The sequence below is a fragment of the Cnephaeus nilssonii genome, assembly GCF_951640355.1.
Source record: "Cnephaeus nilssonii genome assembly, chromosome: 19".
NCBI classification, from domain to species: domain Eukaryota; kingdom Metazoa; phylum Chordata; class Mammalia; order Chiroptera; family Vespertilionidae; genus Cnephaeus; species Cnephaeus nilssonii.
In genome coordinates, this window is record NC_137090.1 from 24,298,043 (window position 1) to 24,321,609 (window position 23,567).

At 43.4% G+C, this 23,567-nt stretch overlaps 1 protein-coding gene across 8 annotated transcripts in view; it reads right to left on the minus strand.

The window, feature by feature from the left end:
- Window positions 1-23,567, minus strand: part of RAD51C (RAD51 paralog C) — a 50,562-nt gene that overhangs the window by 6,755 nt on the left and 20,240 nt on the right. The window contains exons 6-9 of one of the 8 annotated variants that reach the window (XM_079798293.1): window positions 16,515-16,581; window positions 15,511-15,571; window positions 7,652-7,715; window positions 6,591-6,714 (exon numbers count right to left, since the gene is read on the minus strand). In XM_079798293.1, coding sequence (XP_079654419.1) covers window positions 6,598-6,714; window positions 7,652-7,715; window positions 15,511-15,571; window positions 16,515-16,581 — 309 coding nt within the window. In that variant the 3' untranslated portion in view covers window positions 6,591-6,597. The other 7 variants (XM_079798297.1, XM_079798296.1, XM_079798292.1 and 4 more) reach the window with 7 other exon arrangements.

Consider the following 23,567-nt stretch of genomic DNA (forward strand, 5'->3'; position numbering starts at 1 on the left):
ACATATTAAAAAACAAAATTTTTAAAAGACCAAAAATACATTTTTCTCTTTAAGAACTGGTATGCTCCTCATCATTAGACCAAATGATTTATATAAACCAATTAAGTTTTTTTCTTTGCCTTGATTCACATTACTCAATACAAATTCTCTCTACTTTGTTACTTTGCTTTTACCTTTTATCTGTGTTATTTTTATTTTGAAAATAGTTAAAACATAATCTCTTAATAAGTTCTCAACCATTTTTGAGAGAATCCAAGTTTTATATTCTCATAAAACAAGCTACACATAAAATTACTCTCAGAGTAATATGTTTAAAAAACTCACATCTTATTACACATGAGAGTCAAATGGATAGTTGAAGCACAATAAAGGCTTATGTCAATGGTGAATTAAATCTGAAAACAGACAAAGGAATATACTGCAGTAAAAAAATACATGAAAAAAAATACATGAAATTTTGTCAACATATTATTTTTAAAATATATTTTGATTTTTTACAGAGAGGAAGGGAGAGGGATAGAGTTAGGAACATCGATGAGAGATAAACATCGATCAGCTGCCTCCTGTACACCCCCCACTGGGGATGTGCCCGCAATCGAGGTACATGACCTTGACCAGAATCGAACCTGGGACCCTTGAGTCCACAGGTTGACACTCTATCCACCGAACCAAACCAGCCAGGGCTTGTCAACATATTTTAGGTCAAAATCAGTTCTGAGGGAACAAACTGTTTTGTAAATCCTAACAGTAATAGTAAATTTAGGTACTAACATTAACTAAAAATACATATTATGAACAGCCAGCCTCTCTTTTGTAACTAATTTTTTTAAGCAAGAGAACATTTAAACATCATGTATCAAAACTGAAATATAATGTATTGAAATATAAACCCTAGTATTGATTTAAAAATTTTTAAAAATGTGTCACTATGTCCCATATTTCCACTATTGCTCATTTAAAGTGACTAATAATGCCTCTATAAGAGCAGAAACAACAAAATTAAACCAATGAATTTAGTGACAATAATTTAGTCCTATCTTGTTTTATAAATAAGGGAAAGGCATGAAAAAATAATGATGCGAAGGAGAAACCAAGATGGCAGCATAGGTGAACACCTGAACTGCTTCCTCACACAGTAACTTCAAACTAAAACTAAAAGACAAAATGGACATCATTCAGAACCACAGGAAGGCTGGCTGAGTGGAAATTCTACAACTAGAAGGAAAGAGAACACTGAGACTCAGAGGAGCTGCGGAAGTAAAAGCAGAGGTACAGAGGCACATGCGCAGAGAGGGCTGGCAACTGAGTATGCGGCTGGCTTTTTCATTTGGGAGCTATGGGAGGAAAAAGGAGGAACAATTGTAATAATCTGAACAATAAGCATTTATTGAAATGAAAAAAAAAGAAAAAAAGAAAAAGATGCCAAATTTGACACCGCTTATTAATGTCTCAGCTGAAATCAGAATGCAGGTCTTCTGACCCTGGTCCTATGTTCTTTCTATGCCTTTATACTATACTGGATGCCCGATGTATGAAGATTCGTGCAGAATGGGCCTTCCTTACCCTGGCTACTGGCACAGGCTTTTCTCCAGCCCGGAGCTGCCTTTCCGCCTTCTCACGCTGCCCATAGGCCCTGAGTGGCTGGGGCGGTGCGAAAGGCCTGCGTCCTGCCTCCGGCCGCCTGTGTATGTAAATTAACCCATCATCTTTGTTGGGTTAATTTGCATACTCACTCCTGATTGGCTGGTGGGCACCACGAAGGTACAGTCAATTTGCATATTTATCTTTTATTAGTATAGACTAGAGGCCCAGAACACAAAATTCACGCATGGGTGCGGTCCCTAGGCCTGGCAGGTGATCAAAACACAAGTGTCTGGTGTGGAAGGGCAGGTCCCAGCTGACCTCTGGGCCCTGAGCAGACCTTGGGCCCCCATGCGCCCGCCCCTCCCCCCCCCCCCCCCGCCTGAGTCACGGCGCCCAAGTACCCACGCAGAGATGCAGTGAGTGCGGCTGCGCTGCACAGAAGCCAGTGGGCAGCACGCTCTCTCCTGGCCGGCCTTGCAGATTGGCTCCTGAGTGAACCCACAGGAAGCCCGAGCAGCCCCTGCAGTCCCAGCAGCTGCGGCCTGGCTCACCCAGAAGAGGCTGTGCGGGGCAAGGCGGGCTCCTTGCAGGCATCTGGCACCTGAGTACCCACTGCCAAAGCCGCATTGTCGACGCCCGCCATGTTCTGCACCGCCCCCTGGTGGTCAGCACACGTCATAGCGAGCGGTTGAACTCCTGGTCAAACTCCCCGTCAAATGACCACCCAAGGGGACAATTTGCCTATTAGGCTTTTATTATATAGGATTTTATCCCTGGTAAATAGCTGTAAATATTTTAGTAAGAATTATTATCGAGAAAAATAAAATACAGTGACTAGAAAGAAAATAAAAATAGGTGAACTAAGAATGAAAATAAGTGTATTAGGGTTAAAATTTAAACTAGTAGCAAGTTTGAAAATACTGCAAAGACCAATCAACTGTCCCAAACTTGGTAAGCAGTAAAAGTCAGTAAGAGGTTCAGAAACAAAAAGTATAGTGCATATAAATTTATAAACCATTTAAACTCTATTAGAAACAACTCAAATGTCCATCAACAGATGAATGAATAAATAAAATGTGATATATACATATAATGGGTTACTATTCAGCCATAAAAAGGATTGAAATTCTTACACATGCTATAAAATAGATGAATCTTGAAAACATTTGACTAAATGAAATAAGCCAGACACACAAAAGAAAAAATACTGTATGATTCCACTTATATAAATATATACAATAGGCATTTTGATAGAAACAGAAAGTGGATTAGAGATTACCAGAAACTGGAAGGAGAATGGGGTATTATTACTTAATGGGTACAGAATTTCTGTTTGAGGTAATGAAATTTCACAAATTGTAGTGATGGTTGTACAATATTGTATATATAATTGACACTGAACTGAACACTTAAAAATGGTTAAAGGCTAACTTTGTGGTATATCTATTTTATCACAGTTTTAAAAATTTAAGAAAACCACTATTAAATTATATATTACATATTTTATAATAAAAAATGCTCAGAAACCTCATCTTATTCAAGACCAAATAGTATTCTTACCTGACCATTTGAAAAACAAAATTTTTTTCTAAATATATTTGAAATATTTATTCATTCAACATGTAGTTGTTAAATGTGTATGTGTTAGGCATTAGATGGATGGATACATGGAAGAAACAAAAGCAGAAAGGCTAACCTATCACTTCTACCTGACAGAGTTGCTAAAAGGATCAAATTAAATAATGTAAAAATGTTTCAAAATCGTAAGGCACTATATACTAGTAAATATGTTTTAAGTTATATATTCCTAAATTCAAGCTAAAAGTTAGCCAAAATCCTTTAGTTAGGTCATCTGAGCTTTTACTAGTAATTCTACTAGTATACATTATGTTTTATAGCTTTTCTTAAATCCTCACTTGAGGATATTTTTTCCATTGATTTTTAGAGAGAGAGGAAGAGGAGGAAAAGAGTGAGGGGGAAGGGAGAGAGAGACACACATCACTGAGAGAGAAAAACATCAGTTGGTTGTCTTCCACCCCATCCAGGGATCCAACCCAAAACTCATATATGTGCCCTGGAACATGATTTGAACTGGTAACCTTTCGGTGGACAAGACGATGCTCAACCAACTAAGACACTCCAGTTGGGCTATATTTTATACCTTTAATAACTTATTTGGAATCAAATTTATTTTCTAAGTGCATCAGTGTGGAAAAGGTTTCTCAAAGCAGATCAATTGGTTTGCTCTACACTTTCCAGAATGAGTAATTTTTATAGTAACCTATATTAATGGCCTGTATTGTACTAACTGTGGTGAGAGCATTGTAAAACATGCAATTGACATTGACAAAAATAAAAATAAAAAAGATTGTGTAAATACGTGTTTCTGTGTGCAAATATATTTCTGTGTATTAATGGATTACCAAAAAGGGTGATCATAACAATGCATAAAAAGGAGTGAAAGCCAATATACATTTTTTTGGATGTGAGAAGGACATGAATTTGGGGGCCAGTATTAGAATGCTCTGGCTGAATTGTATCCTCCCAAAATTTGTATTTTTAAGCCCTAACCTCCAATGTGACTGTATTTAGATAGGGCAGGGCTTTTAGGAGGTAATTAATGTTGAATAAGGTCATATGGGTGGAGTCCTAAACTGAAAGGTTTGGTGACCTTAAAAGAAGAAGAGATAAACAAGTGGAACAAATTGATATTTCTCTCTTTCTCCTCTCTTGCTCTAAGATAATTTTTTTTTAAAGTTCTTAAACAATAAAAAAGATGAAGAAAGGAAAATCTCTCTCCATGAACCATTCACCAAAGGACTTATAAGCACACAATGAGAAAGCAAGGAGGGAAGGGAGCTCTCACCAGAACCAGACCATGCTGGCACACTGATTTTGAACTTGTAGCTTCTAATATTGTGAGAAAATTCTGTTGTTTTAATTCTATGCTATTTTATTATTGCAACCTAAGCAGACTAAGATTTAAGTGTATATTATATTTTTAACTGAAAAAATAAATATATTTTCAGCAATAGCAACCAGAAGAGTTGCAAACAAATACACTGGGCTTTGTCTATATTCAGAGTCTTATAGGTCTTTAAAATTCTTTTCTTTTTTAAATATATTTTTATTAATTTCAGAAAGGAAGGGAGAGGGAGATAGAAATATCAATGATGAGAGAGAATCATTGATCTGCTGCCTCCTGCATGCCCCCTACTGAAAATCGAGCCTGCAACCCAGGCATGTGCCCTGACCAGGAATCGAGCCATGACCTCTTGGTTCATAGGTCGTTGCTCAGCCACTGAGCCACACCGGCCAGGTGCTAAAGTTCTTTATAATGCTTTATAAAGTGAAATCCTATTGTATATGATGACTGGTAACACTGATATTCATCACTTACAACCTCCCAACCCTAAATTTGATGATTAGAGCAAAATGAATATAAAATGATGGGTAATTTTTTATAATGACTCGCCCACCAGCCAATCAGGAGTGAGTATGCAAATTAACCCAACAAAGATGGCACTGCTGGAGTGTCCGGGCCTGTCAGCCAGGCTGGGGCCACAGGAGCCCAGTGGCAAGGCTGGATCCACCGCCGTTGGCGTATCTGAGCCTGTCAGCCCCTCCATGAGGATGGATGCTGCGTCCAGGGGGCACACGCAAATTGTCCTCAGGAGTTCGACCGGGAGACCAGGAGTTCAATAACTTGCTATGACATGCGCTGACCACCAGGGGGCAGCGCGGAACGAAGGAAGACCCCAGCTGGCAGCCGGGGAAGGGAGGCCCCAGCCAGCTGCTGGCAGCTCTGTGGAAGGGAGGCCCCGGCCAGCAGCCAGAAGGCCCCAATCAGCCCTGATCGCCGGCCAGGCCTAGGGACCCTACCCGTGCACAAATTTCGTGCACTGGGCCTCTAGTATAATAATGAAGTATTTAAATAATTTTCTTCCACTGGGAATCAAAGTAAATTTTGTGAATGAATTGAGAATAAAAAGAATCATATGCTAAAACATTTTTAGGTGATTTTTAAACCATTCGATCCAAATTTTTTACTTTGAATAATTTTAAAGTAGTTAAAATTATTCAAACAAAAATGCAAATACACCTAGAATTCCAGAATATAGAAATAATTAACTGTGAGCTTACTGACTTAATTATTCTGAAAGATGTATATTCCAGATAATTTCTAAATGGAATAACAGTTCCAAAGTCTTTCCTTTAAGATTATAAAATAAATTAAAATGTTTGGCTAACCGGTTTGACTCAGTGGATAGAGCGTCGGCCTGTGGACTGAAGGGTCCCAGGTTCGTTTCCGGTCAAGGGCATGTACCTTGGTTGCGGGCACATCCCCAGTAGGAGGTGTGCAGGAGGCAGCTGATTGATGTTTCTCTCTCATCAATGTTTCTAGCTCTCTATCCCTCTCCCTTCCTCTCTGTAAAAAAATCAATAAAATATATTTAAAAAATAAAAGAGTTCTGAAGACATGGTTCTTCTCACCTTTAAAAAAAATTAAAAATAAACAAATGGCTTAGATTTTAGGATTGAGGCAACTAAAATCAGATTGGTCATCTAAAATGTGTACCCTACCCATAAAACTGAATATGATATGTTGACTCAGCATGCTGGGTTTATAATAATAAAAAAAGGTTCATTTTAAGAATTATCAAAGCTATACTTAAAGAGGAGAGCACAAAAGGAATATTAAAAAAAAATTTTTCCCTAGGATTTTCTAGGCAATTAGCAAAAAAAAAGAACAAAAAAATACAGCCTGACTGGCTCATGAGATCAGTTTTCCACATTTGCAAAATATAATACCTATATCGTTCCTACTGATTGTTACTAAACATGAAAACAAGGCACACTGCTTCAAAAAAACTTTCAGAGAATCATATTCATTTAAGTATATTTATATTTCATTTGATATATTCCTGATTCATTTATGCCACAGTGTGTTTTTATCTTTTAAAGAAATATGTCTAATACATATATACACCCATATACACACATACTTAGAGACTAGTCTTTGGATTCCTGTTCTTCCTCTGATTCTCGTGACCGTTTCCGGGAATTCAATGAACCTTCTGTATGCAATGAGCCTGCAGTAGCAACAACAGCATCTCTAAATCCCTGAGGCTGTAAGATGAAAAAAATGTAAGTATGCTTTAAGAACATCTAAAATAATGATTGGTCTTTCAAATATTTTAAGTAATTGATAAGAGAGGTACTTTATTCTTGGGATAGAAGTTATCAACCACTGTAAATGAAGAAGATAAACCTCATGGATAGATGTCCAAGCCAGGGTTGTACTAGAGTATTTTACATCTAAAGTATTTTCTATTTATTTATTTATACATACATATACACACAGAAATAACACTGCATTATAGAAATAGTCTCTAAAAGACAACACTAAAAAGTTTCGTGGTGACACTATTGAAGAGGTAAAAGAAAATAGCATTTAAAAGTTACTTAAGTGTTTTACAAACTTATTTTTACAATACTCTAAAATAGAGTTTTCCAATTAGCGTACTTTAAATGCACCTAGGCAATGCAAAGACTAAGTGGATAACTCAGTTTCAGAATCTCTATTTCTGTTTTTTGTCCTTAAAATATGAGATGCCAGGAATATTTTTGGCTCAAAACTATTGATAAATATGCATAGTTCAATAAAAACTGTGTTATATGATGTACAATTACAGGAAAATTAGCATTTTAAAGTAGGATATATTTGGTAACTATGACAGATCTATAATATCTATAAACCAAAATTAGTACGGTTGGTATTTTTTTATGAAAATTTTTAACAACTTTCACTTTAAAAATATTTAATATACTGCCCACAGGTGTGGCTCAGTGCTTGCGCACTGACCTATGAACCAGGAGAAGATCACAGTTCGATTCCCAGTCAGGGCACATGCCCAAGTTGCAGGCTCAGTCCCCAGTGGGGGGCATGCAGGAGGCAGTGGATTGGTGATTCTCTTTCATCATTGATGTTTCTATCTCTCTCTTCCTCTCCCTTCCTCTCTGAAATCAATAAAAACATATTTAAAAAAACAATAATAATACTGACTGTGATTTGAAACAGTACTGTAGATTCCTTCTGGCTTGGTGATTTGTACAATGTTGCCAACCTGCTTAGAGGGAAAACAAAACAAAAACACAAACACGTAATCTTAATTAGTTCAGGCGACTGACTTGATCATTTAAATTTATAATTTTTTAAAATATAATTCTATTATTTTGTTCTCTAAGGATACAGAAAGAAATATCAGAAGTACTCCCTTCAAACAATAGCTATATGTATGCATGTACTAGTGATAATTATTACAGATATTAACAATTACTTATATTGTTTATATAAATAAAATTTTAAAGCAACCTAAAAGTCCAATGACTGATTCAAATAAACCAGCAACTTTCACCCTAGTGGGATAGCTCAAGTGATTAGAGCATCAACCCAATATGCTAAGGTTGTGGATTCTATCCCCCCCTCAGGGCACATACAAGCAGCAACCAATATGAATGCATAAATAAGTGGAACAACAAATCAATGTTTCTCTGACTCTCTCCCTCTCTAAAAAAAGTAATAAATCAATAAATAAAAATAAAAAACACAAACCAGCAATTTTCAAACAGTGTGCTGCAAAAAAATTTTAAAATATGCAATACTTGACCAGTTTTGTTGCGCTGACCTCTTTCCCTTTGATTGTCAAATAAAAAATTACAACAGCTAACACAATAAATAGCCTTCCAGTGTGAATAAATCAAAATTATACCTATTTTTTTAGTCAGACCATCAAAAAATGTATTTTTTGGTGTGCCATAGAATTTTAGTACTTAGTTTATGTGTGCCATGACCTGAAAAAGGCTGAAAATCACTGCAATAAACTACTTTATACATGACGAGATACTGTTTATGCTTAAGAAAACATAGTGGAAGAAACATTTAATGAAATAGGAAAATTTTAATATTACATTAAGTAAAAGTTATGCTGTATAATCCTGCATTTATGAGTATGTATACACACATATATAAAAAAACTAGAAGACTATAATTAAAAGTTATTATAAAATAAATATTTTTTTTTGTTTATATTTTTCAAACTTTCTGCAATAATTTTGTTTTTTTATGTGTATTATATAAGTATTAAGACAATTTCTTAGGATATACATAAGAAACATACACTCATATTATACTAATACTAGAGGCCCGGTGCACAAATCCAGGAATCCAGTGGGATACCTTGGCCTGGCCTGTAGGGATCAGGCCGAAACCGGCTCTCCGACATTCCCCCGAGGGGTCCCAGATTGCGAAAGGGCGGTTCTCGGGTGATGCACCCGGAATCAAGCTCCCTCCTCTGGTTCCAGGTGCATCACCCGAGAACCGCAGCCGCCAAGTCACCGCAGCTCAGCAGCTCCTGCATTGAGCGTCTACCCCCTGGAGGTCAGTGTGTGTCATAGCTACCGGTCGGACAGTATGGTCACTTAGGCTTTTATATCCTATCTAATAAAAGAGAAACATGCAAATTGACCGTACCTCTGCTAAGCCCACAAGCCACGCCCACCAGCCAATCAGGGGCGAGTATGCAAATTAACCCAACCAAGATGGCAGCGGCCATGGAGCTGGAACCAGCCGGAGGCTTGGGTTGTCCCCGGCAATGAAGGAATTCAAGGTTCCTGGCCAGCCCTGGCCTCTGCTCAAGGCTACAAAGTTTCAATTATAGAAGATAAATAAATCCCAGATACCAGGGCCTATTCTTGGGTCGACGGGGGGCATGGCCAGCCTGCAAAGCACCATAGGCCCCTCACCCAGGCCGCCCCACGCCCCAAGGAAACCCCCACCCTGATCCGGGACACCCTTCAGAGCAAACCAGACAGTCCCCACCCGTGCACCAGGCCTCTATCCTATCTAATAAAATAGTGTATGCAAATTGACTATCACTCTAACACACAAGATGGCTGCCCCATGTGGTCAAAGATGGCTGCCCCCATGTGGACACAAGATGGCTGCCACAAGATGGCCAGCAGGGGAGGGCAGTTGGGAGGGACCAGGCCTGCAAGGGCGGGCAGTTGTGGGCGATCAGGCCAGCAGGGGAGGGCAGTTGGGAGGGACCAGACCTGCAAGGGAGGGCAGTTGGGGGGGACCAGGCCTGCAGGAGAAGGCAGTTTGGAGGGACCCAGGCCTGCAGGGGAGGGCAGTTGGGTGGGGACCAGACCAGCAGGGGAGAGCAGTTAGGGGCGATGAGGCTGGCAGGGGAGGGCAGTTAGGGGTGACCAGGCCGGCAGGGGAGGGCAGTTAGGGGCAATCAGGCTGGCAGGGGAGCAGTTAGGCATCAATCAGGCTGGCAGGGGAGTGGTTAGGGGGTGATCAGACTGGCAGGCAGAAGCAGTTAGGGGCATTCAGGAAGGCAGGCAGGTGAGTGGTTGGGAGCCAGCAGTCCTGGATTGTGAGAGGGATGTCCGACTGCCCGTTTATGCCTGATTCTACTGTGATCGGGCCTAAACGGGCAGTCGGATATCCCTTGAGGGGTCCCAAATTGGAGAGGGTGCAGGCTAGGCTGAAGGACACACACACACACACACCCCATGCACGAATTTCATGCACCAGGCCTTTAGTATATAGATAAATAAGCTAGGAAGACACATTCTTTAAAAATGATTATTCCAGAAAAATCACTGTCATGAAAGAACAAATTTAGGTAGGATTTTATTATGTACTGTACAAAGTAAGTAACATAAAATTGAAAGCTGAAAATAGTTGAAAAATAAAATTCTAAGCTCTTATTAACTATGTTCAAATAATGTAACAGCAACAAATATAAGCAAAAACTTTTTAAAATTACTTTAAAACTGATATAACTTATTCATAATAGCCAAAAGGTAGAAGCAATCCAAATGTTTCACAGATGAATGGATAAAAAAATGTGGTATCCTACCTAATAATAGAGTAATATGCAAATTTACCGTACCTTTGCTACACCCACCAGCCACGCCCACCAGCCACGCCCACCAGGAAACCCTTGCAGGGACGTTGGGCACCAGTGGGGAGCCTGCACGGATCGCAGGCAACCACCGGGGGTCGGCTCCTATGATCCTTAGCAGGGACGCTGGGTGTGGCTGAGCCCAAGGCTGCCGCCCGGGGCCAAGCCCCGACCCTGAAAGAAGGCAGAAGGCGGTGGCCACAGCCAAGGCCTGGGTCCCCGGTGCCGGCAGAAAACTGGTGCAGGCAGCCAGGTGAATGAAGGTCTATTGCACGAATCTTCGTGCAAACGGGCTGCTAGTATACATATAATGGAATATTAATCAGTCTTAGAAACAAATTGACACATACTAGAGTTAACTTTGAAGACATTGTGCTAAATGAAATAAAGCCAGTCACAATAGGATAAATTTTGTATGATTCCACTTATTTGAGGTGCCTAGAGTAGGCAAATTTATAGAGACAGAGTAGAATAGTGGTTGTCAGAGCCTGGTAGGAAGGAAGAATGGAAAATTAGTGTTTAATGGGTACAAAGTTTCAGTAAAGGAAGATGAAAAAGTTCTGGAGATGGATAGTGGTGATGATTATACAATAACGTGAATATACATCATGCCACTGAACTGTACACTTAACTGGTTAAAATGTTAAGTTTTAAGTTATGTATACTTTACACAAATTTTAAAAAATTATATAACTGCACTAACTTAGAGAAAAACCATAGACTCTCAGAGTTAAAAGGATCATTTATTTACATATAACATAATGTCTACTTGTTTTCAAAAAATCTGTTACTCTCTCAATTTTGAAATTGTCCCTCTACTCAGGCACAATTCATAAGAGAGGCAATCAGAGACCATGGTCCATTAACTTAATGGTTTAAGTCTGTACTTTCAGGATGAAAACAGCAGAATCCAAAATGTCATTTACTTTATAATTGCAACTGTATGCATAAATAAAATAACTGCTAAGTAATATGTAATATAAGAATAGTTCTGAGAAGGAAGCAAAATTATAAATTTTTACAATGCTTTTAGAGTCGCTACTCCATATTAATGCAAAATATAACAGAAAAATAGAGGCATGGTATATTTCAACCCACCTTGTTATAAAAATATCTTTTTGACTCAATATAAAATTAGCTAACCTTCTGAAAAATTAGTATCTAATACCATATCCAAAAAAGTACCTAGTTCATCTGATTTTTCTGAGAAAATCATTAAAAAGTAAATAAGCTTTTTAAAATATCTATGTTTTTAGAGAGGAAGGGAGAAGTATAGAGAGGTAGAAACATCAATGAGAGAGAAACATCACTGAGCGGCTTCCTCCTGCATGCCCCCCACTGGGGATCAAGCCCAAAACCTGGGCATGTGCCCTGACCAAGAATGGAACTGGTGAATTCTTGGTTCATGGGTCGATGCTCAACCACTAAGCCACACCAGTCAGGCTAATAAGTAAATCCTATCTAATAATAGACAAATATGCAAATTGACCATACCTCCAACACACAAGCCACGCCCATCATCCAATCAGAGCGAATATGCAAATTAACCCAAACCAAGATGGCTACAGCCACAGAGAGCAAGGTTTCCTAGGTAACAGAGGAAGCCAAGCTTTCTGCCTGCCCTCGCCAGGCCTAAGCCTACACTCAAGCTACAAAGTTTCAATTATAGAAGGTAAACAAATTCAAACAAATGGCGGCAGAATGGAGCTTTAGAGAGCAGGCCAGGGTTGCCGCCGGCAACAGGGGAAGCAAAGCTTTCCACACACCCTGGCCAGTCCCACTCGCTTAAGGCAACTAAGTTTCAATTATAACCCCAACACAAATGGCTGCAGGCCTCGGGCCCCAGGCTTGGCTCTGCTCCAGGCTACAAAGTTTCAATTGTAGAAGGAAAATATATTCCAGATACCAGGGCATCCGCTTGCGTTGCCAGGGGTCGTGGCCGGCCTGCAAACCACCACAGGCCCCTCGCTCAGGCCGCCCCACGCCCCAAGGGAACCCCACCCTGATCAGGGACACCCTTCATGGCAAACCAGCTGGCCCCCACCCCTGTACCAGGCCTCTATCCTATCTAATAAAAGAGTAATATGCAGATTGATCATCACTGCAACACACAATATAGCTGCCCCCATGTGGTCAAAGATCCTGCCCCCATGTGGACACAGGATGGCCACCACAAGATGGCCAGCAGGAGAGGGCAGTTTGGAGGCACCTGGCCTGCAAGGGAGGGCAGTTGAGAGGGACCAAGCCTGTAAGGGAGGGCAGTTGGAGGTGATCAACCATGCAGGAGAGGACAGTTAGGGGTGACCAGGCCGGCAGAGGAGGGAAGTTGGGGGCAAACAGGCTGGCAGCAGAGTGGTTAGGGGGTGATCAGGCTGGCAGGCAGAAGCAGTTAGGGGCAATCAGGAAGGCAGGCAGGCAAGCAGTTGGGAGCCAGCAGTCCTGGATTGTGAGAGGGATGTCCGACTGCCCGTTTAGGCCCGATCCCAGGGATCGGGCCTAAACGGGCACTGGGATCGGGCCTAAACGGGCAGTCGGACATCCCTCCAGGAGTCCCAGATTGGAGAGGGTACAGGCTGGGCTGAGGGACAACCCCCCGCCGTGCACGAATTTCGTGCACCGGGCCTCTAGTAAGCTTATAAGAAGCATGTATGTATTTATTAAAAATCCTAAAGCTGCCTGGCTGGTGTGGCTCAGAGGTTGAGCATTGGCCTATGAACCAGTAGGTCACAATTCGATTCCCGGTCAGAGCACATGTCTCAGTTTCAGGTTCAATCCTCAGCTGGGGGCATGCAAGAGGCAGCCAATCAATGATTCTCATCATTGAAGTTTCTCTCTCTCTCTCCCTCTCCCTTTCTCTCTGAAGTCAATAAAAATATATTTTAATCAATAAATAAAAATAAGCAATAAAAAAAAGGATCCTAAAGTCAAATGGGCCTTAGTATTCAGGTTAAAAACCTTCCTCCAATTTCGAAGTAAAAAATGAAATTTTATATTTTATGTCTGCATCTCAACAGATCTTTTTAAACAACAAACTAAACCAAAGAATCACTTGGCTCATGGCCCCAGCTGAGATGAAGCTTAACATATGGCTGAACTACATAGTTTGGGTCAGGAAGAAACAAGACAGAAGCACAATTTGTGCTCTAAAGCACATATGAAACACTATGTGGGGGTGTTGCTATATTACTCCACTCTACCACCAGATCTTCTTGGCAAAGAGTGGTATAATTTTGAACAATCTCAGTCTCATATTATAATGAATATATAAATTGAAGAAAAACATGCACAATATGCAGGATAGAGACCAAAGTAATCCTTTTAGAATGATATTCCATTATTAGAATGTTTTAGTATTTCTATTAGAATGTAATTCCATCATTAGTCAAAAGATAAAAATCAGGTGTTGCTGGTGAAGGGTGGGGATTGAGTCATAAGATGGGATACTTAAATTCAATTCTCAATATATATTTGGCTAGTCAAGGTTTTTTAGTTTTCTGCTCAAACTCAAAGTGTTCATTTTCATAACCGTTTTCCTCCAGTGTGATCCTTTCAAGGTAAACTAAAATTTGAAGCACATACAAGATGTCATGCAACTTTAATGACTTAAAGATAGCTGGTTTCAAACCATGAAGAACAAAACTATTGCCCTAGATGGTTTGGTTTAGTGGATAGAGCATTGGCCTGCAGACTGAAGGGTCCCGGGTTCAATTCTGGTCAAGAGGCAAATGCCTGAGTTGCGGACTCAATCCCCAGTAGCGGGTGTGCAGGAGGCAGCCGATCAATGATTCTCTCTCATCATTGATGTTTCTATCTCTCTCTCTCCCTCTCCCTTCCTCTCTGAAATCAATAAAAATATTTTTTTAAAAAAATAGAACAAGCCCTAACCGGTTTGGCTCAGTGGACAGAGCATTGGCCTGCGGACTGAAAGGTCCTAGGGTCGATTCCGGTCAAGGGCACATGCTCAGGTTGCGGGCTCAATCCCTAGTGGTGGCGTACAGGAGGCAGTCAATCAATGATTCTCTCATCGTTGTTTCTATCTTTCTCTCCCTTCTCCCTTCCTCTCTGAAATCAATAAAAATACATTTAAAAAAATAAAATCAATAAAAACATTTTTAAAAGAACAAAGAAATACAGATAAAGAAATAGACCATAACACTGACCAGACTCAATACGTATTTAAGTTATCCTTTTTTCTATCTTTGCCCACAAGCTGTCTCAATTTTCCCCTTTCATTAGAGCATTTCAAAACCAAGTTCTCTAGGTTACGACAATTAATCTCAAAGCAGAGAGTCTAGCATAAATCTGACATTTCTAGAAGTGCAGAATAAAAGATTTTGCAGCTTTCAATTGCCTATTTTAAAGAAAATAAAAGCTGGTTTGTTCACTTGCTCAGCAGCTTTAAAAACAAATACAAAGGTTTCACGCTGTCATAGTTTTATTTTAAAGAACAATACCAGTGAAAGTCAGGTAAGTAATTGGATAACAAAAGCAAGGCAGGAAAATACAAAAGAAAACAAAACACAATTTTATACAAGAAATATATTAAGCAACAACTAAGAAAAGCCATCCTATTTTCCACATAAATTAGTCCTAAAACTAACCTTTTTCCCCAATTTTATCCTTTCAATCCCTTCCATGAACACAAAGTACCCACCTCCTTCTGCATGGCTAATGGTACTTGATTTCTAAGAGCTTTAGAAGGTAGCATTCTTTGGCCCACTATTCATTTCAAGTGCAGCCCATCATTAAAAATTCCAAAGCATTTCTTATGTAGCTAAATGTGCAGATAAAAACATGTTTCTGTTTGCTGTAGGTGATTAAGGACAAAGTAACAAAAGCTTTAGTTCATGGGGCACTGTAGATTTCATCCACTGGACTAGCTCTAAGAAACTGGTGTTTAGTATAGTTAACCCAATATTCAGAATAATTAACTTGTTTCTACACTGACCTTTGCTTTTGATCCCAATGAAAGATCAGCCGTATTGTAGCAGCATGTCCCCAACTTTCTCCTGAGGGAAGAAGAACACAATAATTGTATATTGTCTAGGTTATAAGTCTCTCAGAATGCATCTGACTAAATACAGTTTTACTTTGCTTGATATAACATAATGAGAGTATACTTTAAACCTGGTATGTTGGTAACATCCTGAGATTAATGGATTTTTACATATCTAATAAAATATTGCAGATCAGTATCTTCTATTTACTTTTAGTAAACTTTAGTTTGAATGAACATATTTGTCAATCTTCCATATATTAAGACTAACATTTCTAACCACCAGAAAAAAAGCAAAAACTCTGACAGACTATTCTTAAAGATTTTAGTATAAATAAATCTTGAAGCATTGTATTCTAACAAGACCATGACTGAGGGGTTAAAAACAAAATAAATCTATTCAGTGTAGTGTAATTTGTATTTGAATGGATTCACTCTTACTCCTAAGACCGTGAGCTTTCTGAAGGCAAGAATCATCATATGAATATTATAAGTTTAGTACCTGACACAACAGTTTCTAAATAGTAGATCAGTGATGGTGAACCTATGACACGCGTGTCAGCACTGACACGCGTAGCCATTTCTGATGACACGGGGCCGCTGAGGCGGCCGCATGCCGAAGATGAAACATTTGCTGCTCCTGAGGATGAAACATTTGCGAAATAATGTTTTTTCCTCAAAGTGACACACTACTCGAGTTATGCTCAGTTTTTTGGCGAAGTTTGACACACGAAGCTCAAAAGGTTGCCCATCACTGTAGTAGATGCTAAATTAATGTTTGTTAACTGAAAGGATGAGTCAATATCTAAGGGCACAGTGCTCTGTGCTAAGATTTCTCAGTGAATAAGACACGTACAGTCTCTGCTTTCATGGAGTTTACAGTATTCAATAAGCATCAAATTAAAGAAGTAGAGAAAATGTGTTTAACTGAAAATGTTTATTGGATTATTACCCACCCAATGCTGGTATCAGCATGGCCTGATTTTTATCAATCTTAGTTGTCATCTGATTAGTTAAAATTACCTATAAAAACAAAATGTGAGAAAATTAGATGAGTCTCCCCTAAAACTTACCAAGTAAATAGTCTTGTGATTTTAGTATTCTGAATATAATCTAAAGAAATATTATTTAGGTAATGAAAACCTTTCTGATAATATTTTTAAAACTTAATGAATAGTTATCTGAAAACATGTCTACTGAACATAAAACTTTTTTTTAAACAAACAAGAACAAAGAAGTTCTTTGTTGTGAAAATGGACGAATCTATATCTATCTATCTATCTATCTATCTATCTATCTATCTATCTATCTATAAAAGCATAATATGCAAATCAACCTGACGGCAGAACAACCAGTTGCTATGATGCACACTGACCACCAGGAGACAGATGCTCAATGAACGAGCTGCCCCCTGGTAGTCAGTGCGCTCCCACAGCAGGAGCACCGCTCAGCCAGAAGCGGGGCTCACGGCTGGCGAGTGCAGTGGCTGTGGTGGGAGCCTCTCCCGCCTCCGAGGCAGCACTAAGGAGCAGCAAGCCAAGTGGCAAGGAGCAGGTAGGTGGTTAGAAGCGAGGGGTCCCGGAGTGCAAGAGGGTGCAGGCCAGGCTGAGAGACCTCCCACCCTGCCCCCGTACGAATTTCATGCATCAGGCCTCTAGTAAAGATCCTATATAATAAAAGAGAAATATGCAAATTGACCATCACTCCAACACAAGATGGCTGCCCCCATGTGGACACAAGATGGCTGCCACAAGATGGCCAGCAGGGGAGGGCAGTTGGGAGGGACCAGGCCTGCAAGGACGGACAGGTGGGGATGACCAGGCCAGCAGAGGAGGGAATTTAGGGGTGACCAGGCCTGCAGGGGAGGGCAGTTAGGGGCAAACAGGCTGGCAGGGGAGCAAGTTAGGCATCAATCAGGCTGGCAGGGGAGTGGTTAGGGGGTGATCAGGCTGGCAGGCAGAAGCGGTTAGGGGCAATCAGGAAGGCAGGCAGGCGAGCAGTTGGGAGCCAGCAGTCCTGGATTGTGAGAGGGATGTCCGACTGCCCGTTTAGGCCCAATCCAACCGGGATCGGGCCTAAACGGGCAGTTGGACATCCCTCGAGGGGTCCCAGATTGGAGAGGGTGCAGGGTGGGCTGAGGGATACCCCCCACCGTGCATGAATTTCGTGCACTGGGCCTCTAGTATAATAGATAATCCTACCTAATAATAGACAAATATGCAAATTACTGTGCCTTCGCTATGCCTGCGATTGGCCAGGAGGCGCGGGGGGGCGGGACTCGGGGGACCGGGGGGGCCGATTGGGCCGGCAGGACGCTGAGCTCAGGTCGCCAGCGGTGGCTCGAGCTCAGCGTCTGCGCCATGGCTGTGCTGTGGGACAGAAGGGGCCTCTGGGGCAGCGAGCTCACGTCCCACCGCAGACAATCAAAAGCGGGAAGCTGGGTGCCTGTCCACTCAGGCACCAGGCCTTTCAGAAGCCTCCGCTCAGGCATCAGCAGACAGGCACCCAGCTCCCCCCCTACACGTGCATGATTCAATCATGCACTGGGCCTCTAGTAACACATAAAGGCCTAAAGACAGCATGAACAAACACATCATAAATGCGAGAATCAGGAAAATCCAAACTTTTAAGTTTAAGTTTTGTATAAGCCAATAGGAACAACCAGTCCAATAGCAGTAATAAACACTTTTGAGTACCTAACACATGCCAGAAACCATGTTAAGTGCTTTACCTTCATTATCTTATCTAATCTCCATAACTACTCTATGAATGAGGCATTATTGTTACTAGAGGCCCGGTGCACGAAATTCGTCCATGGAGGAGGGGGGGGGTCCCTCAGCCTGGCCTCCAACAATGCTAGTGTCCCGCGCCCTGGCCAGGGGCCCGCCTGCCCACCCTCCCTCCCTCCTTCCGCGGGCCGGGGCACATGGGAACCTGGGGCTCGTCGCTGGGGCAATGCCACCAGCGTCTAGCACCCCAGCCGCTATGGGCGCTGCCAGCTTTGTGACGGAGTGACAGTTAATTTGCATATTACCCTTTTATTAGATAGGATTATTCCAGTTTAACACATAAAAAATCAAAAGCTTAGAAAGATTGAGTCTGTGCTCTTTAGCACTGTGGCCTCTCTGGAATATATTTATTCAAAAGAATATAAAGTTCTTAATAACTCAATGCTTACATTTTTAGGAAAGAAACAAATACAGAATTATGATTTATTATTTTACAGAAATAAAAAAGAAACCAAGGCAAAGAATTATGAGAAGAGACCTAAAGTCAAAGAATGTACCGTAAAAGTAGAAGAACTGCAGGAAAAGAAAATACAGTAATCAGATCAAATGACCCCAAGCTGTGACACTAGTCTACTGATAATAGATACAGATGTACTTTAGTCACAGATGGCACTAAAGACTAAAAGTATTGCTAATTCTTTTGGATTAAATAGTGGCCTATAGAAAAAAAATCCCATGTTATGAAAGTAGTAGCTTTAAAGTAGAGAAAATGAACGTGTTTAAGGCTGATTTAGTACAGTAAAAGTCAATTTATCTGGCACATTTTTATCCAAAATTCTCCAGAAATGGTTATTTTAAATATTCTTCCAATACAGGTCTTCCCCCTAGATATAAGATTGCTACTACTGCAAGCTGAAACTGATACAGAACTTGTATGAAAAGCAATGAGAAAGGGATCTACTCTGAAAAAGTCATGTTTCATTAAAAAAATTGAGAAAGAGTAGGCTATTTGGTAATACCCTAAAATTTTTGTTTATCTACAAAGGAGGTATCTGTGATCCAGCTAGATCTCAGTTAGACACCAACTGTATGATATGACTTTCTTCTAGTTCTTCTTCCTTTAAGTACCATAGTGGCTTCCCCATGTGTTTCAGGCCAGGAATATTAGAACAAGCTATGCAGAAACTGAAATTGGTAATTAACTGAAATATATGACTCACTGGCATCCCCAACATGCTAAATAATATATAAATACCCTTTACTATGCATACTACCAAGTGTTTAAGCTCTAGCAACTGAGGTAATTAGTTACACCAACACTTTTTTGTACAAATAGCTTTTTAAAATTACATTATAAAACCAGAAATTCAGTTCTTCAGTAGCACTAGACATATTTCCAGTGCTCAATAGCCATACAAGTACTGTATTAAACTGAATATTTTCATCTTTGCAGAAAGTTCTAATCAGATAGGTTTAGGGAGTAGTTTATCCAATAAATTATCTTGAGAAAAATATAAATAAACATACTGCTTACCAGCTTTTCAACATCTCAAAATTAGAATTTGCACTACTAGCAAATATCCTATATAATAAAGAGATAATATGCAAATTGGCCATCACGCCCTTGCACAAGATGGCTGCCCCCATGTGGTCACAAGATGGCCAACAGGGGAGGGCAGTTAGGGGTAACCAGGCCGGCAGAGGAGGGCAGTTAGGGGCGACTGGGCCGGCAGGGGAGGGCAGTTGAGGGCGACCAGGCCAGCAGGGGAGGGCAGTTGAGGGCAACTAGGCCAGCAGGGGAGGGCAGTTGGGGGCGATTAGGCTGGCAGGGAAGGGCAGTTGGGGGCAATTGGGCTGGCAAGGGAGCAGTTAGGCGTCGATCAGGCTGGCAGGGGAGTGGTTAGGGGGTGATAAGGCTGGCAGGCAGGCAGGCAAGCGGTTGGGAGCCAGCAGTCCCGGATTGAGAGGGATGTTAGACATTCCCCGAGGGGTCCCAGATTGGAGAGGGTGCAGGCTGGACTGAGGGACAGCCCCCCGCAGTGCACAAGTTTCATGCACCAGGCCTCTACTTTATAAAATAATTACACTACTTCTGCAAAAATGCTTGATTTACCAGGATCCAAATGAAAATTATTTAGCCGGTTTAGCTCCATGGAGAGAGCATTACCCTGCGGACTGAAGGGTCCCAGGTTTGATTCTGGCCAAAGGCACATGCCCGGGTTGTGGGCGCGATCCCCAGTTGGGGACAGCCAATCAATTATTCTCTCTCATCATTGATGTTTCTCTCTCTCTCCCCCTCTCCCTTCCTCTCTGAAATCAATAAAAATATATATATAAAAAAGAATGAGTCTTCCAAATAGTGAACAATCACTTTGAATTTAACTTCACTGCTTTAAAAATACTTCTGCTACCCAAATGTCCTTCAACGGATGGAAAGATAAATAAAATGTACTGATACATGCTACAACATGATTGAATCTTAAAAACATTATGCTAAATGAAAGAAGCCAGACAGATAAGACCACATACTGCATGATTCTACTTATCTATATACTAGGGGCCCAGTGCACGAATTTGTGCACCTTGAAAGGAACTATGGGCCACGAGGCTGCGGTAGGAACAGGAGCGGGTCTCAGCCCATCCTCTGCGCCCCCTCCTGACCCCTCCGCCATGGCCCCCGGTCCCGTCTGCTGGCACCCTTGCTCCCACTGCCACCACTCCCACATGCTAACGGAGCCGGCCCCACTCGTACCTGCTGATGGTGCAGAGTGATTGGGGCTGGCACCGTCAGTGGGTGTGAGTGGCAGCTGCTGCCCCGATCACCCCTCAGGAAGAGGCAGAGGCAAAGAAGCCCTCAGGGGCGATCAGGGCCGGCAGCTGCCACTTGCATCGGCTAATGGCGCTAAGCAATCAGGACCGGCACCGGGCACCGGCTCCGGGCACCGGCAGTGGGTGCAAGTGGGACCAGCGCCTGCAGTGGGTGCAAGCAGTGGCTCCGGCACCAGCAGCAGGTGCAAGCGGGGCTATCACTGGCAGCGGGTGTGAGAGTTGGCTGCCCGCCCTTATCTCCCCTCAGAAGCTTTGAGCAGCAATTGGGGCCGGCAGCTGCCACTCACACCTGCTGACAGCGCCAAGCAATCGGTGCTGGCACCAGCAGCGGGTGCAGGTGCAGCCGGCACTGGCAGCAGGTGAAAGCGCCTGGCAGGACCGTGGTGCACAGGAGCAAAGAATTTTCAGTAATCACCAGAGGCTCGCCCCGACGACAGCGACTGGCGCCCCCGCTCACCTGTTCCACCATCCTGCTGCGGCCAATACCCGCCATGTTCCGCGCACACCCTCTGGTGGACAGTGCACGTCACAGTGACCAGTTGTTCTGCCGTTCGGTCTATTTGCATATTAGCCTTTTATTATCTTACCTTATAATAGAGAAACATGCAAATTGACCGCACCTCCGCTATGCCCACGATTGGGCCGGCAGGAGGCTGGGGGCGGGACTCCGGGTGGCATATCCGCCCTTGAGAAGATCAAGATGGCGGTGCCCAGTGGCCGGGCCCATGCCGCCGCTCCCAGGGGTGCCTGGGGCGATCGGCACCCCGGGGGGGCGTAGCCGCTCCCTGGGGGTGCCTGGGGCGATCGGCACCCCGGGGGGGGCGTGGCCGGACCCATGCCGCCGCTCCCGGGGGTGCCTGGGGCCATCGGCACCCCGGGGGGCGTGGCCGGGACCATGCCGCCGCTCCCCGGGGTGCCTGGGGCGATCGGCACCCCAGGGAGCGTGGCCGGGACCATGCCGCCGCTCCTGGGGGTGCCTGGGGCCATCGGCACCCCAGGGGGCGTGGCCGGGCCCATGCCACCACTCCCAGGGGTGCCTGGGGCAATCGGCACCCCGTGGGGCGTGGCCGGGCCCATGCCGCCGCTCCCCGGGGTGCCTGGGGCGATCGGCACCCCGGGGGGGCGTGGCCGGGCCCATCGGCACCCCGGTGGGGCATGGCCGGGCCCATGCCGCCGCTCCCCAGGGTGCCTGGGGCGATCGACACCCCGGGGGGCGTGGCTGGGCCCATCGGCACCCCGGGGGGGGCATGGCCGGGCCCATCGGCACCCCGGGGGGGCATGGCTGGGCCCATGCCGCCATTCCCCGGGGTGCCTGGGGCGATCGGCACCCCGGGGGGCGTGGCCGGCCCCTCCCGCCCCTCCCAGGGGTCCCGGGGGGTGATCGGCCACCTGGGGGGGCGTGGCCGTGCCCATCCCGCCCCTCCCGCCGCTCCCGGGTGTCCCAGGGGCCGAGGCTTTCCGGGCCTTGGGCACCAGCGGGGAGCCTGCACCGATAGCAGGAAACCACGGGGGTCGGCTCCTGTGATCCTTAGCAAGGATGTTGGGTGCCGCCACCACCCGGGGCCAAGCCCCGACCCTGAAAAAGGCAGAAGGCGGTGGCCACAGCCAAGGCCTGGGTCCCTGGTGCCGGCAGAAAACTGGTGCAGGCAGCCAGGTGAATGAAGGTCTATTGCACGAATCTTCGTGCAAACGGGCTACTAGTCTATAATAATAAAAGCATAATATGCTAATTAGACCAGGCATTCTTCCAGATGACCTTCCGGACGAAGCCAGGGCTGCAAGGAAAGCCCAGGTCCCGGGTGCCAGAGGGAAGCCGGTGCTGGCAGCCGGGGGAAGGAAGGCCTACTCTAGCTCAAATTTTGTGCATCGGGCCTCTAGTATAGGATATAAAAGCCTAAGCGACCATTATAACCAAATGACTGGAACGACTGGTTGACCAGTTGCTATGATGCACACTGACCACCAGGGGGCAGATTCTCAATGCAGGAGCTTCCCCCTGGTGATCAGTGCGCTCCCACAGCCAATCTCCTGCAGCCCTTACCCCCAGCCACCCCACCTCTCACGGTCTCCTCCACCACCCCTCGCCGGCCAGCCAGCCAACCTCCCGGGGCTCCTCCCCCTGGCCAGCCAGCCCCCCAATAGGCCTCGATTGCCAGCCAGGCTGAGGGACCCCACCCATGCACAAATTCATGCATTGGGCCTCTAGTAGAAAATATCAAGAGAAAACAAATACATAGAGACAAAAAGTACACTAGTGGTTGTTAGGAGCTAAAGGGAGGTTGCAATGTGGAGTGACAGCTAATGGGTAAGGGATTTCTTTTTGGGATAATGAAAATGTTCCAAAATCAGATAGTAATGATGCTTGCAAAACTCTGAATATACTAAAACCACTGAACTGTACACTTTAAAAGGGTGAATTTTATGGTATGTTAATTATATCTTTTTTTTTTA